Source organism: Platalea leucorodia, assembly GCF_965183815.1.
Source record: "Platalea leucorodia genome assembly, chromosome: 16".
Lineage (NCBI taxonomy): Eukaryota > Metazoa > Chordata > Aves > Pelecaniformes > Threskiornithidae > Platalea > Platalea leucorodia.
Genome location: NC_138838.1, coordinates 7356515 through 7370516, shown reverse-complemented (window position 1 = coordinate 7370516; position 14002 = coordinate 7356515). Strand labels below are relative to the sequence as shown.

General features: G+C 58.0%; 2 protein-coding genes across 2 annotated transcripts; both read left to right on the top strand.

Moving 5' to 3' along the window:
• Positions 1–1809: 1809 nt before the first annotated feature.
• BHLHA9 (basic helix-loop-helix family member a9) lies at positions 1810–2568 on the top strand (the record flags this gene model as incomplete). Its single annotated transcript, XM_082328603.1, has 1 exon — positions 1810–2568. One exon carries the CDS (start codon positions 1810–1812, stop codon positions 2566–2568), a length of 759 nt encoding a protein of 252 aa, XP_082184729.1.
• A 2761-nt stretch (positions 2569–5329) lies between these two features.
• TRARG1 (trafficking regulator of GLUT4 (SLC2A4) 1) lies at positions 5330–13445 on the top strand (the record flags this gene model as incomplete). Its single annotated transcript, XM_082328119.1, has 3 exons — positions 5330–5725; positions 12699–12831; positions 13438–13445. 3 exons carry the CDS (start codon positions 5330–5332, stop codon positions 13443–13445), a joined length of 537 nt encoding a protein of 178 aa, XP_082184245.1.
• Between the last annotated feature and the right edge of the window lie 557 nt (positions 13446–14002).

The following is a 14002-nucleotide window of genomic DNA, read 5'->3' as shown; positions in this document are numbered from 1 at the left end:
TGCCCAGCTCAGCCACCTCTGCATCTGCTCCGTACTGCACCTCCCAACCTCCCACATGAGCCAAAACATCCCTGCGGCAGGGATCCATCCTGCTTAGCTGGGTTTTGGACAGGCATATCTCTAAGTGGGCCCGGCATGCCCGTCCTGCCGGCATTCAAGCATCCCGAAGAGCCTCTCTCTCCTGAGCTGAGCTCACTGCGTAAGTCAGTGGCCGGGGGAGCATCCGCTCCTGGGCAGAGCAAGACTGGGGGCCAGAAGGCCACTGGGGAGAACAAGAGGGCCATAGTGAGCACAGGTGAGTGCTCAAAAATATTTGCAAGCTTCACCTCCCTTTGAAGTGCTGCTGCCTGGTCCTCCCCTCTCCCCGAGGCCCCAGCTCCTGATTTATTGGGTTCCTGGAGCAGAGGCACCTAAATTAGCTCCGACTTCAAAGAGCCAGGAGAGGAGAAGGGCAATAGACAAATAGCCCCCCGCTAATTGTGGCTATTGATCAAATGTGAGCCGGGACAATCAGATAGGAAGGGATGGATCAAGGGAGGGGGCACATCCTCCCGGGGGCTCTGCTTTTGCACGAATCACCCCAACAATTTGTCAGACCCGCTGCTGGGCCATTTTTCAACACGTTACCCCTCGCACAGGAAGGCATTTAGCGACTGCTCGCTAATGAAATGATGGGCAAACACACATGGTGGCCCCACACTGCTCGGAGGATGGGGACCTGGCCCTCCCCATGGCCTCCAGACCCGCTGCACCTGGCAAGTCCCTCTGTCCCTCTGGCTTGGGGATGCAGGGAACAAGGAGCTGCTTTCAGCATCGTCTTCCCCAGAGTAAGTGCCGGGCAGGTCGGGCAGCACCAGCCCAGACAGCTCTGCCCCCGGGCTCCGCGCTGCTGGGAAGGGACAGGAAGGCTCTGGAGGCAGGTAGCACTTTAGCTCTTTTATCACCTGCCCCAGTCCCCCCTGCCACATTCCTGCTTCCTGCTCCGCAGGGCAGAGGCGTGCCAAGCCCTGCACATTCCTCTGCTGGCTCCTGGGGCTGCTCCTGCCCAGGCACCCACCGACCTCCATGCCCATGGATGCTCCCAGCTCGCCGGGGTGCAGCTGCATGGAGCAGCCCTAAAGCACTGTCTCAAAGGCAGCTCAGTGCTCCAGCCCCGTTCCTGGGGCAGGAGTCATTTTGTCTTCTCCTGTGCCCAGGCACAAGACTCGCTGCTCTCCTCAGCAACCTCATCACTCTGTGCCTCAGTTTCCCCTAGCTGGGAAATAACAGAAGTGCTGCAGCACCAGGGAGTGGAGCCTGAGCCCTGTGCCAGGGTGGCAATGCCCCAGAGGGCTCTGCCCCCCAGCATTGTATAAAACCAAAGGATGACCTGGCGCGGGCTGAGCTGCCAGCCTGCCTTATATTAGGCAGAGCAGAGGGCAGAGCAGCTCGAGGAACTCTTGCAGTGACCAAACTCTTAGCAGAAACTGAAGCAACCACTTCAATGTGTGCTTGGTAGAGGTGCTTCCACCCTGGGGCCTGTGAGCATCCCACCGCACGCTCTGGGCACACCAGCCCTGGTGCCCCACACTCCAGCCTGGCACCGTGCTCAGGAGCATCCCCGCGGGCAGAGGCCAGGCAGGGCTCACCCTGTGCCTCTCCGCAAGGCAGCACACCTGCAGGCAGGTGAGGAGGGTCGGGAGGGAGCCACGTGACGAGCCCCGCGGTGGGGTTTTTAGAGGCGGCTGCGTGTCCCTGGAGGAGTGTCTCCCACACCTCGCAGGAGGCAGGACCGCAGCAGCACCTCTCCTGCTCCCCCTCACTGCGGCCATGTCCGGAGCAGCCGTGGGGAAAGGCACAGCGGCAGAGCCCGACAGCTCGGAAGAGGAGCTGGAAGCGGGGGGCGCACCCCAGGCGTGCTATGGGCAGGGTCTGTGGGTCCCCCAGGGCAGGGAAGCAGCTGCCTGCCTGCGGGACACTGAAGGAATGAAGGTGAGGAAGAGGAGCAGGCCGGTGCGCTCCAAGGCCAGGAGGATGGCTGCCAACGTCAGAGAGCGCAAGAGGATCCTGGACTACAACCAAGCCTTCAATGCCCTGCGGCTGGCCCTCAAACATGACCTCGGTGGCAAAAGGCTTTCTAAAATTGCTACGCTCCGGCGAGCCATCAACAGGATCACGGCTCTGTCTCTGTCCCTGCATGGCGCCGGGCGCTGCTGGCCCTGCGCCCACTCCGAGTGCCGCAGCCGGGCCAGGGTCCCTGCACAGGAGCAGGGGGCAAAGGCCAGCTGCCTCCAGCTCCCCTGGGAGCCCGGTTACACAGGCACTGCCGGCTTGCAGCGCTGCCCTCCGTCCCCTCTCTATGCTGGGTTTTCCCCTGAGAGGCAGCTCCATCACTACGAGAGCTCGAAGGAGGATTGCTCCGTGCCCAGCCCTGCCTATTGCTCCAGCGGGACCCACCACCCCGGGCTGCGAGGTGCCTGCCAGCAGAGATACACAGGCAGCCTGCAAGACCCCCTGGCCGGGGCGATCCCCTGGCAGCTGGGCTATTGCCAGAGCTGGGGACACCAGCAGTGCCTCCCCATCCACTGACCTGCAAGGCTGGGGTGGCGAGACGGTGCTGGGAAGGTAACGCGTCTGTGGGACAAATGGGGGGAGCGGGAAGGGACTGCTGCGTGAGAGAGAAGCGCTGCAGGATGCAGAGCTCGGCTGCGATGCTGGCGAGAGCCGTGAGCCCCCGACACGCCGTACGGGACCCCAGCACTGCCCGGCTGCGACTCTCCGCTCTGCGGGAAAACTGGGGAAGGTGGGAAGTCCTCTGGAAGTGCCAGCTCTGTGTTTCTTGTCGCAAGGTCTCACTGCTGCAGATTGTCACTGTTATTTATTCTCTCTTGCTTGCTCTGTGAGAAAACACGACTTAAAAACCCAACACCAGGGCACTGGCTGTCAATATGTGTGGGGTGGACAGATGGGCCATGGGGATCACGCTAAAGCCCCTGGCTGGCTGGTCACTCTGGCTCCCGCTGGTGAAGGAGGGGAGCAGAAGAGGGGAAGGGTTAGTGCCCTGGCACTTTTGATGCTAAGCTCATTGGTGCAGGCATTTGTGCCCGGCAGATTTGCGAGGCCAGGCTGGGAGGGGAGACAGATGGCTTTCATAAAACCCACCCATCCATTTGCAGTTTCCTCCTGATGGCAGCAAAGTGGCTCTCGGGGGACAGGCTGATAGCAGGCTCCCGGCCGGTCCCAGCAGCAGGGACAAAGGGGGGATTTTACTAAAAAGGTCCCTTTGGCCCCTTTCCTCCAGCTCAGAAAGCTCGGACCAGCTGGGAGGGCTCCCTTCTGCCCTGGGCTCAGCAAACTGGAATTGCTACAGGAATCAGGCAGGGTTTTACTGCCATACACATGACAGCCAGCAGATTTTTGGACAGGGGAAATCGTACTGTGTGATTCCCGCAGTGCTGAGCCCCCGCAGAGCTCCCCCAGCCCTTCCCCTCCTGCCCCAGCGCTCCCACCTGAGCCCCATCGCTGGCTGCCCATGCACCAAGGGCCGTCTGAGCTCCAGCCCTGCCGCGGGGGCACACGCTGGAACAACCATCTCAACCCTCTGCCCCGGTGTGCCAGTCCCTCCCCAGGGTCTCCTCCTCCTCCCTTAATCCCCAGGTGGGACAAGGGAGCTGGGAAATGAGCAGAGGAAAGCTAGCAGCAGCCAGGAGAGAGAGCTCTTTGCTCAGCAAAGGAGCCTCTTTAAAGTGCTGACGGTGTGAGGTAGCTTGGTTTTAATCTCCAACAGATGTTTCCCCTGTCAGGAGAAGGCCGGCAGCGATGTCCGCTGAAGGAATCCTGCTTCTCCCAAAGCACCCCTGTGCTGGGTGGCTTCCCCTGCTCTGGCTCTCCCCGGAGCAGTGCATGGCCCTGCTCTGTCCTGTCAGCACCCATCGCACAGGGAGCGAGAGCCCAGCAATACCAGCATTCAAAGAAGGTTTAAGTGAAACCCGGCCCTAACCCAGACACAAACCCCTCCTGCCACCCAAATTTGCATCTCCAGGTTTTTAGGTTTGGTGTTCAGTCAAGGCAAGACAGATGGAAGCAGACGGCCAGAGAGGCAGAAGCAGGGGGAAGGCATAATAACACTGCGAGCCCCCCCGAGGCAGGGTCACCCCGCTGCTCGTGGGTTCACATGTATGAAATGTGGGTCCTAATTCTGTCCAGAGGCTGTGGGACAGGGTAAGTCCCGGGGGGGCAGGTGGGGGGGCAGCAGCCTGGCAGGCTCTGAGTAGTGTGGAGCATCAGGCAGCGGGCCCCAGCCGGCAGTGGGTTCCTTGGGCACCTCTCAGAGAGGCGGAAGGTGCTGGGTGAGCCCCGTAGATGGCACTCACTGTCAGGGAAATCCCTGACAAATTTGGAACTGAAGAATAATACAGAATGGGTGGGAAACATCCATCTTCGCCAGGCCTCCAGGCTCTGTGGGCTTTTTTTAGCCCTCCCTCCTGCCCCTCACAGCATCCCCCACTCCCAAGGATGCCGTTATTTGCTTTACGGTACATAACCCACCCCTGCACCTGCACCCTTTCTCCTTTGCAGGTCCTACGTAGGGATACAGGGCCTGTGGTATCCCTGTTGCCAGCCGCCGTGCCTCCAGGATCACCCACGCGTTGCAAGGGCAGGGTGAGCTCAGCACAGCGAACCCAGGGCCGCCTCTCACCCTGTGCCCGGGGAGGATGCTTTCCCAGCACGGCTGGAGCCAGGAGTACCACCGGGCACCCGCACGCTGCCCGGGGCCTGATCCCTGTCGCATGTCCCCCACCTGCCTGGGGAAAGGCTTTCAGCCAGGAGGGACCCAGGGAGAGCAGGGCTGTGTGTGCTGGCACCCAGCACAGAGCTGCCCTCGGCATCCCCCTGCTCCTCCGGGCTGGAGGTGGCCCCCGAGCCCCGCTGGCACTAGCGGAGCCCGTTCGGGGCTGGGCTTTCACGTCCCGCTGCAGCGGAGCGGAGCCCGTGGGAGCCCCCGGGGAGAGCGGGGGGGCGGGGGGGCGGGACAGAGCCTCGGGCAGGGCCGGGCCGGAGGCGGCAGGGGACACCCCGGCTTTCCCACCGCTCCCCCCGCCGCATCCCCGCCAGCATCCCCGGGGGCAGCGGCACCGCCTGCACCGGGTCGGGCGGGGGCTGAGGGCGGCCCGGGGGCGGAGGGGGAGGACACGGGACGGGGACACCCCGGGGGCGGTCCGCGGCCCCGATCCTGCCCCGGGGGCCGAGCCGGGCTGGCCCCTCCTCCGGCACGGCCTCCCGCGGGGCGGCGGGCACCGAGCGCAGAGCGGCGGCGGCGGGGCGAGCTCGGAGCCCGCTCCGCCGGGCCATGGCGAGCGGCACCGCCGCGCCCGGGGGCTCGGGCTCGGGCTCGGGCTCGGGCTCGGTGCTGCCCACCCGCTTCCAGGAGACCGAGAAGCTGCTGGCGGCGACCGAGGGCCGGGAGGAGAAGGGCCTCCGCTGCTCCAAATCCTTCACGGCCGCGTTGCCCGGCGAGACGGAGCGCAACGGGCACGGGCTCGCCTACAAGTCGGTGTCGGTCGGGCACCTGGAGGCGGCCCCGCTCTCGCCGTCCCGGCTCAGCCTGGGCAGAGCCTCCTCCACGGCCACCAGCACGGCGGCACCGGAGCAGGGCCGCCCGCGGGACTACCTGGTGCTCGCCATCTTCTCCTGCTTCTGCCCCGTCTGGCCCATCAACGTCGTGGCCCTCGTCTTCTCCATCATGGTGAGTGCGGGACCCGCCGTGCGCCCCGGGCCCGCCCGGCTCCCTCCGCCGCCGCCCTCGACGGCCGGAGCGGGGCCGGGGGCCGGGGGCCGGGCCGCCCCGGAGCTGTCCGCGGTGCTGCACCGGCGGGACCGGGGCGCGGCGGGGACCGGGGCTGACGGCGAGCACCGGGGCGCGGCGGGGACCGGGGCGGGAGGAGCCCGCACGGCTCCCGCAGCTCGGCCGGGCTGTGCCGCGGCTCGGCTCCCGCAGGACGCTTCCCTCGGGGCCCGGGGAAGGGAGGCGGCTGGAGGCGGGCAGGGGCTCTCCGAGCCGGCGGGGACCCCCCCGGCAGAGCCGGCGCCCGAGCCCGGGACAGCGGGCGGAGAGGCGGCGGGATGGGGAGGGACGGGACCGGGATTTGGGGCTGGGATCCGGGCGCACCCAAGGCAGGGCGCCGGGAAGCCCGGTGGCTCCGGGAAGCCCGGTGGCTCCGGGGGGAGCCCGGTCCCTGCCGCCAGGCAGCGGTCCAGAGCGGTTCGCTCGCCGGGCTTCCCCGGGAAGGAGCTGCGAGGCGAAGCAAGGACAAGGGAGCTCCGTCCACACCTCCCGGCAGCCGAGCCCAGCCCTGCAGCACTGGGGAGAGCCTGGCTGGGAGCTGGTTCCTGTTCTTAGACACTTCAAAGGGACGGGCTGCACCTGCAGCTCTTGTAGTTGCCCTGGAGAAGCAATTTTATCCATTCAACATCCCCCACACCTCAGCAAATACACCAACATCAGAGCAGGGGAGGATAAAGCCAGCCGGCCTCCCACCCATCTCAGGTACAGGTGGCTCTGTCCGCACAGCCCTGCAAGTACGGCCACCGCCTTAGCCATCAGGATGCCCTACTGCTTTACAGCCTCTGGGCATCTTTTATGCCCTTGATTTGCAATGGAGGCAAATCTTTTCTTTGAAAATCAGCTCGGGGAAAGCAATTACCTGCTTACCACACAGAAATACACTGAGGGGCACCTTCAGCCAGCACTTCCCCAAAAACCTCCAACAACTTGAAGACGCACACCGGCAGTTGCCACAGAAAGCCCTCTAGAGAGACCAGTTTCCATTTTGAGGAGGAATCATCATTTCTGCCAGTGCCAGCTGTCATCTGCGTAGTACAGTTGTGTGGCGGAGCCTGTTTAGGCAGCATACGGGGAAGGCAGCCAGCCTTGTTTGGCTTTGCGCTGCAAGGAGAGGGAAAGCAGCTGGGTATTGCATATCCATGGTAATAAACAAGGTCTCTCACGGGGATTTTCCAAGCACATTAGCCTTCATGCAAAATAGATTCTCACACTCTCCCTTGCAGGCGTCAGAGCCTCCAGCACAGTGGGGATGTGCCTTGGGCCACATAAGATCCATGGAGTAGAACAGTAAATAGTGAAAAAAGAGCAGGAGTCAGTTAATACAGCTAGACAGCGAGGTACCGGTGTGTATTTACTGTGTTAAACACAAAGGGAGTCAGGACCATCAAGGCAATAAGACTGTTTGGCTGCCCTCTGCTTCCAAGGCCCTTGACAGCATCGCCCAGTGCCCACCCAGAGCTGGGGAAGGGGATGCCCGACTCCAGCCCTCTGGGGCCGCCGGGGCAGAAGGCGCACTCAGATGAGCTTGTTCTCCAGGACAAGGTTTCTAGCACACACAGCACATTAGTAGCCAGCGTGCATCCTCTGGCCCCTTCACAGTCGCCCCTGCACTCCCTGTCCCATGGGACACTTAATTTATTACTGCCCTTTCTAGTCCTGGCCATGCCTATACTATTGCATACATCCCCCCGCCCGCCAGCCAGGGACCCCCGCACCGTGCCAGCGGAGCGGGACGAGGAGTGATCCTTGCTCCGTGCTGACCCTGGGGAGCCAGGAAACATCTGGCTGGGTCCTTCTGCCAGCAGGAGCAGCTCCTGGGGCTTCAGCTGAGGTTTCACCTGCTTACACCAGGGAGGAATTTAGTTCCCAGTGGCCCCCGAGGCTCCCACAGGCTTAGGTCTCCCCACACAATAAAACCCAGCAGTGCCTGACCACGCGCAAATCTGAGCAGGAACCAGGTTTTTGCGATTCCCGGCGCCTGGGTGGGCAGGGGGGGCTTTCTACAACGTGCTGACGCTCCTTTAGCTCTGCGATTGTATTTTTCTTTCCTAAGTCAATACTTTTTGCACATGAAAGCTTTTTTCTGGGTAACAAGCAGCAACCAGAGAGGAAAGCAAATGAATGCTTTTGGGTTTAGTGTCTCATAAATCATTTTTCAAAAGCTGCTTTCAGATCCCAGCAGGGCCTATGGCCAGAGGTGGAAAACAAAAGAACTGCTCTAGCCCCCAGCCTGTTCCTGATAACGCTGGTTTTGTGGAAGCGAGTTACCTGGAGGCTCCTCCACTGACCCTTGGATGCATTTTCTTGACCAAGTAAGGACCTGGCTGCACTAAGGGGTTCGGGTCCCTCGCCGGGCCGGAGAGAAGGGCTGATGGACACAAGGGCAGCACAGCCCCGTGGGACCCATCTCAGAGGAGTGCAGGGCAGGGCCAGGTACCGCACACACGCACGCTGTATTGCAGTTATCGAATCCCTTCCCCTTCCTACCAAAATGCAGCCACATCGGGGGAAGAAGCAGAGAGGTCACTTACCAGCGTACAAAACCCCGAACAAATGAAGTGAAAAAGAAAGGGAAATCCAGCCAGAACCAGCATAAAGTAACGCCAAGCACAATTCTGCAGAGCACTTCGTGTCCAAAATAAGTACTGTCATTCCCGAAAGATGTGGGAGAAGTCAAACTATCCTTACTCATTTTAAATGGCACAGTCATCTGTCTAAGTCTGATGTTGACTTATATGTCTCTCAGAATGTTTTCTTCAACAAAACGCAAGTGTCAAGGATTAATGATTTATTCTGAGTAACTGGTGGAATGCAGCAGAGTGCATCCAAAGCCGGTTCATAAATTGGGAAAGATTGAGGGGAAGAGGAGGTGACGATTCGTCTTCTCTGTCCCTGGGACCAGCACAGAAAAGTAATTGCCTTCATTTGCAACAAGACAACTTAGGTGATCTATTATGGAAAAAAACCCTTCTAAACAGTAACTTGAACAGATAACAGTTTGAAAATAGGTAAAATTAATAACTCTCTTGAATCACCTGGACTTACCTGGCTGCACGGGTGCTGCGGGACAGCGTGCCCTTCCAGCCCCACTTCTAGGGTCCTTCAGATTTTCTAACACCCCGCTGTAACGCGGAGTCCCTTGGCACGCACGCACGCAGGACGCGCTCCCCCGTAGCCCTCCAGCCTTCCTGAGCTATGCTGCCTCGGCAAGTCTCGATTAATAAACAAGATGTTCATGTTTTTATGTGGAAAGCAAAACACAGGATTAGTGATACTAGAGAGCTATAATCAAACCGTTCCACACCGATGAATAACATATGTACAGTAACAAATGCTTGCTAAACACCCCGTGCCAATGCTGATGTATTTTTCATAATTGTTCAGAATAAATGAGCAGTAAACAATTCCAGAAGCTGTAGTGATAAATATATTGAATTCGTTAGCCTATATATTTTCCCTAGAAGACAGCTAAAACAGCGTATTTCACTGCAATCTAGCCCACACTCTGCAAAAATATGACACTTCTTACAAAAATCTGAGCCTAAAAATCCCAAATGTTGGAAGCTGCCAGTGAGCAGGGCAGGGATCCTGTCAGTCCCTGGGCTACTGCGTTCTCCCCATCTCTCACCACCAGCCCATGAGGCTTCATTTTGTCACCTCCTGTTCTGTAACAAAAATAGGCTTTTGGCTGCGTCCCATCGGTTTTGGATACTGTCTGTCAAACGTGCTGTGGAGACCAGAAGGAACAAGGTCTTGAGCCCTCTTGGTGTCAGCGGTGGGGACGTTGTTGCACAGGGTGGCACGTGAGCACAGCGGGATGTTTGCAGGGATGCAGTGGAAGCAGCCGCCTGTTTGAGGCTCTGCTACGTTATTTACGTGGTGCTGCAAACTAAAACAAGTACGTGGAAGCCTTCAAAGCTGCATTTTACCTGCCTGAGCACTACGGAGCAGCAGCCAGCGTGCAGCCCAGGCTGGGGCTGGGGACCTTTTTGGTCATGGTGCTGCCAAGAGGGTAGTGGTATTAAAGCAGGACAAATGGGAAATGGGGCAGAAATACCAAGTATTTGTTCACTGGAATTCTCAATGATGTTTCACGGTTAGTGCTGGAGCTGGGCTAGGCCTCCTGGCTCTTAATTTTCTTTTTTTCTCTAAAACAAACAAACATTTGACAGGGGACCCTTTCCAGCGCAGTTGTTATTTCCAAGATAGACATTTTTTGAAAGAAAAGAGAGATTGTTTTAATACACTTCCACCTTTAACTCTCTTTAACTAGCATAACTCAGGGTTTCCCCAGTTTTAGCAGCCACACTCCAAAGGGAGGAGCCGGCACACGGTACGGGGCACAGGGAGCTGCCGGCTCCGCAGCCTGCCCCAGATCTCCCTCTTCTCCTGGGACCCAGCTCTGCCGAGGCAGCATGGCTGGAGACAGGCAGGGGAAGAAGCCTTTAACCCATGTAAAAATGTGAAATACTTAAAAGCATCTCTAAAGAAAGAATAACTGCTCCAAGGGAGTTAAAGCATCTACAAAACCGCACCCCCAGTGAGGTCGAGGGGAGTTTTATCCCACTCCTCCAGGGGATCAAGGTGACAGACCTGTGTGCTGGGCTCCCTCCTCCTTGCCCTGGTCTCTACCCAGCCTGTGTTACTTCTCTTCCCCCCCCACTCCAAGCCTTCCCAACCAGGTGAAAATGTTACTGATGGACCTTAAAACTCCTTATCCACTTTCCCTCTCTCCAAAACCGCTTCCCAATGGGTTTCACAGGAGGCAGAAAGGCTCTGCATGAATTCGGGAAGGCCTTTCAGTCCAGAGAAACGCAGTAGTCGCAGATGGTCTGCCTCTTCCCGAGCAGGGAGCTCCTGTTTTGCTGATGGAGGGGCTCCAGCCTCTCCACCGCACACGCAGCGAATGCTGACGCACGGTGAGTGATTTCACCGTAATAACCCTGCCGTGGTACCGCACAGCTGCCCTTCTGCTAAGTGCTAGGTCCTCCTTCAGCCAAGTGCAGGAAGCCCATCACTCGCTCCGGCAGGCTGGGGAGCACTTTGGGCTCTTCCCTCAGCGGTAATGCTTCTCCTTCACCAGGAACTCTTACTTTCAGTGTTTTTCACTTGGGAACCAAATGATTGCCAATTACAAGAGCAAGAAACAAGATCGGTTCTTATTTAATCACTTACTCTGAAAGTTTACGATGCGTCTGTATATTATACTTTTTCTGATGAGCTGTGCTTGGTCTTCAGGTTGCTGTGTGTGGTTGGCATAGGTGGAGGCTTCTCTTGCCCAGCAGGTCAGCAGCGCTGAGCACAGGGCAGTAGGAGAGCTGGCACTGACACTCAGAGGAGTCAGGCCACAGCATCACCCTCGCTGCCCCGCCAGGCACCAGGCAAGGGCTTGGTCAGCCCATGCTCATCCAGTCTTTTGTCTTTCCTCTTTGGGTATGAGCCCAAATCCTGCTCAACCCATCCAGCCCCTTGCAGCCGTGGCCCTGGCAGCGCTGCTGGGCAGACCCTGGGGAAGCTTCACTAACCCCCCTGGAGATGCCCCCAGGGTCTTGGATCTCTGCCGAGCCCATGGGTGGCCAGCCCTGGCTGAGCAGCAAAAAGCAAAGTTTCCAAGGGAACCTCCAAGTTGTGTTCTCCATCCACCCTGGGTTGCCACTTGTTCCCAAAGACAAGGACCGCTGCCATTTATCCCACCGAGAGCCTCCCGTTAAGACACCAGTGCCCACCAACATCAGCGCCAGGCAAGTCCTGTTCTAGCTCCAACTCTTGGGGATCTCTCTTCGTCCCTTAATCAGTCCACACACAATAATTTCCAGGCACCTACTAGTGCCTTCCCCCGTCCTATTCCTCCGCCCTGCCACAGCCAGGGAGCCCTTTCTTTTAGTTACAGAGCAGCGGAAAGCTTTCACTGAGCTGCCTGAAGAAATCAATAGAGCAGCAGGGGAAATCACCATGAAACTAGAAGCAGAACAGAGAAGCTATATGGACTATTCCTTCTCTCCCTCCAGCTCACGCAAGAGCAGGAATTCACTGTAGGAGGGCTGCGCTTAAAAACAGAGATGGTGAACACAACCCATCTATGTTGGTGCAGAAATTCAGGGTAAGGCGGAGGCACCAAAGCACATCCCGTCACCAGATGAAAGCCAGCAGTTACTGCCCGCTTTATCAAGGCCCGTTCCTCTCGCACACACATTCAGCTCCAGCGGCCAGCAAAGAGGCCACATGCTGCTTTGGCAATGTCACTGCTTTTTTTTTTTTTTCAGTTTGTCAGTGATAGTTGAACTCGCAATATACATCACTTCTCAATACATAAATTTGCAGGAGAAGAGAGAGGCAGGATGCTTTTCCTGCACACAAGCTGCAGAAGTGCAGTGGTACCCCTGGGGGATGCAGTCCCCTAGAAGAGAGCTGCGGTACCCCTGGGGGATGCAGTCCCCTAGAAGAGAGCTGCGGTACCCCTGGGGGATGCAGTCCCCTAGAAGAGAGCTGCTCTGGGGTCAAGAATTTCAGGGTTTTCCATGAAAGAGTCAGAGAGGGGCTGCTGCTGGCGGGGGCTGCACTGTGCCTCCTGTCCCATGCTGGGGCTGTTCCTTAGTCACTCCAACACAGGACAGACTTGAGCCAGTCCAGCTGCTACCCAGGGCACGCAGAAGAGCATCCCAGGTGGGCTTCTCCGGGCATGTTGGTTTAGCAGGACCACAGGCTGTCAAAGCCGTGGGCTCGCAGAGGCCACACGCGTGCCGTCCTGTGAGAGCCCAGGGGGGCAGATCCAGCCCCCCGCCGACGCAGCAGCTCTCATTTTGGGGACTACAGCCAGTGAGTCGCCCTGGAGCCGCGGCCGTTCTCAAGAGCCTCTTTCTGTGTTTCCCCCCAGTCGAGGAACAGCGGGCAGCAAGGGGACATGGACGGAGCCCGGCGACTCGGCCGCATGGCCAGGCTGCTCAGCATCGTCTCCATTATCCTGGGGACCATCATCATCGTGCTCTACATTTCACTCAGCGTCAGAGGTAACATCTCCTTCTCTTTTCCCCAGCCCAGCTAGAGCAGGAACCTCACACAGCTCCTGTCTCCAGTCCAGTGTAGAGGATACACCTGCCCACCATCCACCACCACCCTAGGGCAGCTGGTGCTCCATTCCCACCCCAACTGCAGTGGTAGGGCACTAAGCACCTGTAGGGTCCAGGCTGGTTTGACCATCACCAGCTGCACACACATATGCAAAACCCCTTGGAGAACGGGCTCCTTGCAGGAGCAACACACACCGTTCAAATGACCAGAATGGAAAGTCCCCCCTGTGCTGTCCCATAGCGCAGTGGTGACCATACAAGGTCCCTCTGGCGAAAGGTCTTGCCCTGGCAAAGGCTGTGGTGGGTTTAGCAGTGTGTAGTGGGGTAAAAACTGAAGGGTTTCAGGACACAAATCAACCTGCCCAGAAATGCAATCGCAAAATGTTTGGGGAACCTCCCAAACAGAAACCCACCTGCCAAACCAGCATGACCAGCATGCAGCTCAGGCAAATGGGAACCTCAGAAACACATGAAGCCCAAACCAAGAGCAAAAGGGAAACATCTGTGACTAGTGGAAGCTGCCCTAAGACTCTCTTTATTTTACAGTTTCCTAGAAGATGTTTTAGCATGCAAATACCTCGAAGAGGAGGAAGACAACTTTCCTTTTGGGGTTTTTACTTTCAGCCTTGCAACAAAAAATTGTCACAGTGTAGGTGGGCAGCCCTAGACAGCCTGCTCTGGAGCGCCGTCTGAAGGAACGCATGCTTCTACTTCACCGCCTCTTGGAAATGAGTTTGTACAAGTGATTGGATAAAAAAAAAAACATCGCAAGAAGGAATGGGAAAGGCCATCAGATGCCGAGCGGAGAGGAGAAGGGGGAAATCCACTACCTCATTCCCCTCCAGCAAAACTCACGGAGTGGGGAGACAACTAAAGTACAAGAGGAGGAGAGAGTTTCAAGAACGAAGCTTATTTTAAGAGAAAAATTTAAGGCGAGAACAGGACATTTTGAGGAATCCTCCTAAGAATTTTGGCACAAGTCACTGAATTTTTGGGGGGTTGTTGGTTTTTAAATCGTCAAATTCTCCGTCTGTACAAAAAAACCACAGAGCTCAAACTGCCATCAGGATCTGAGAGCTGTTCCACGGAGGAGGAGGGAGAGCAGAGCTGC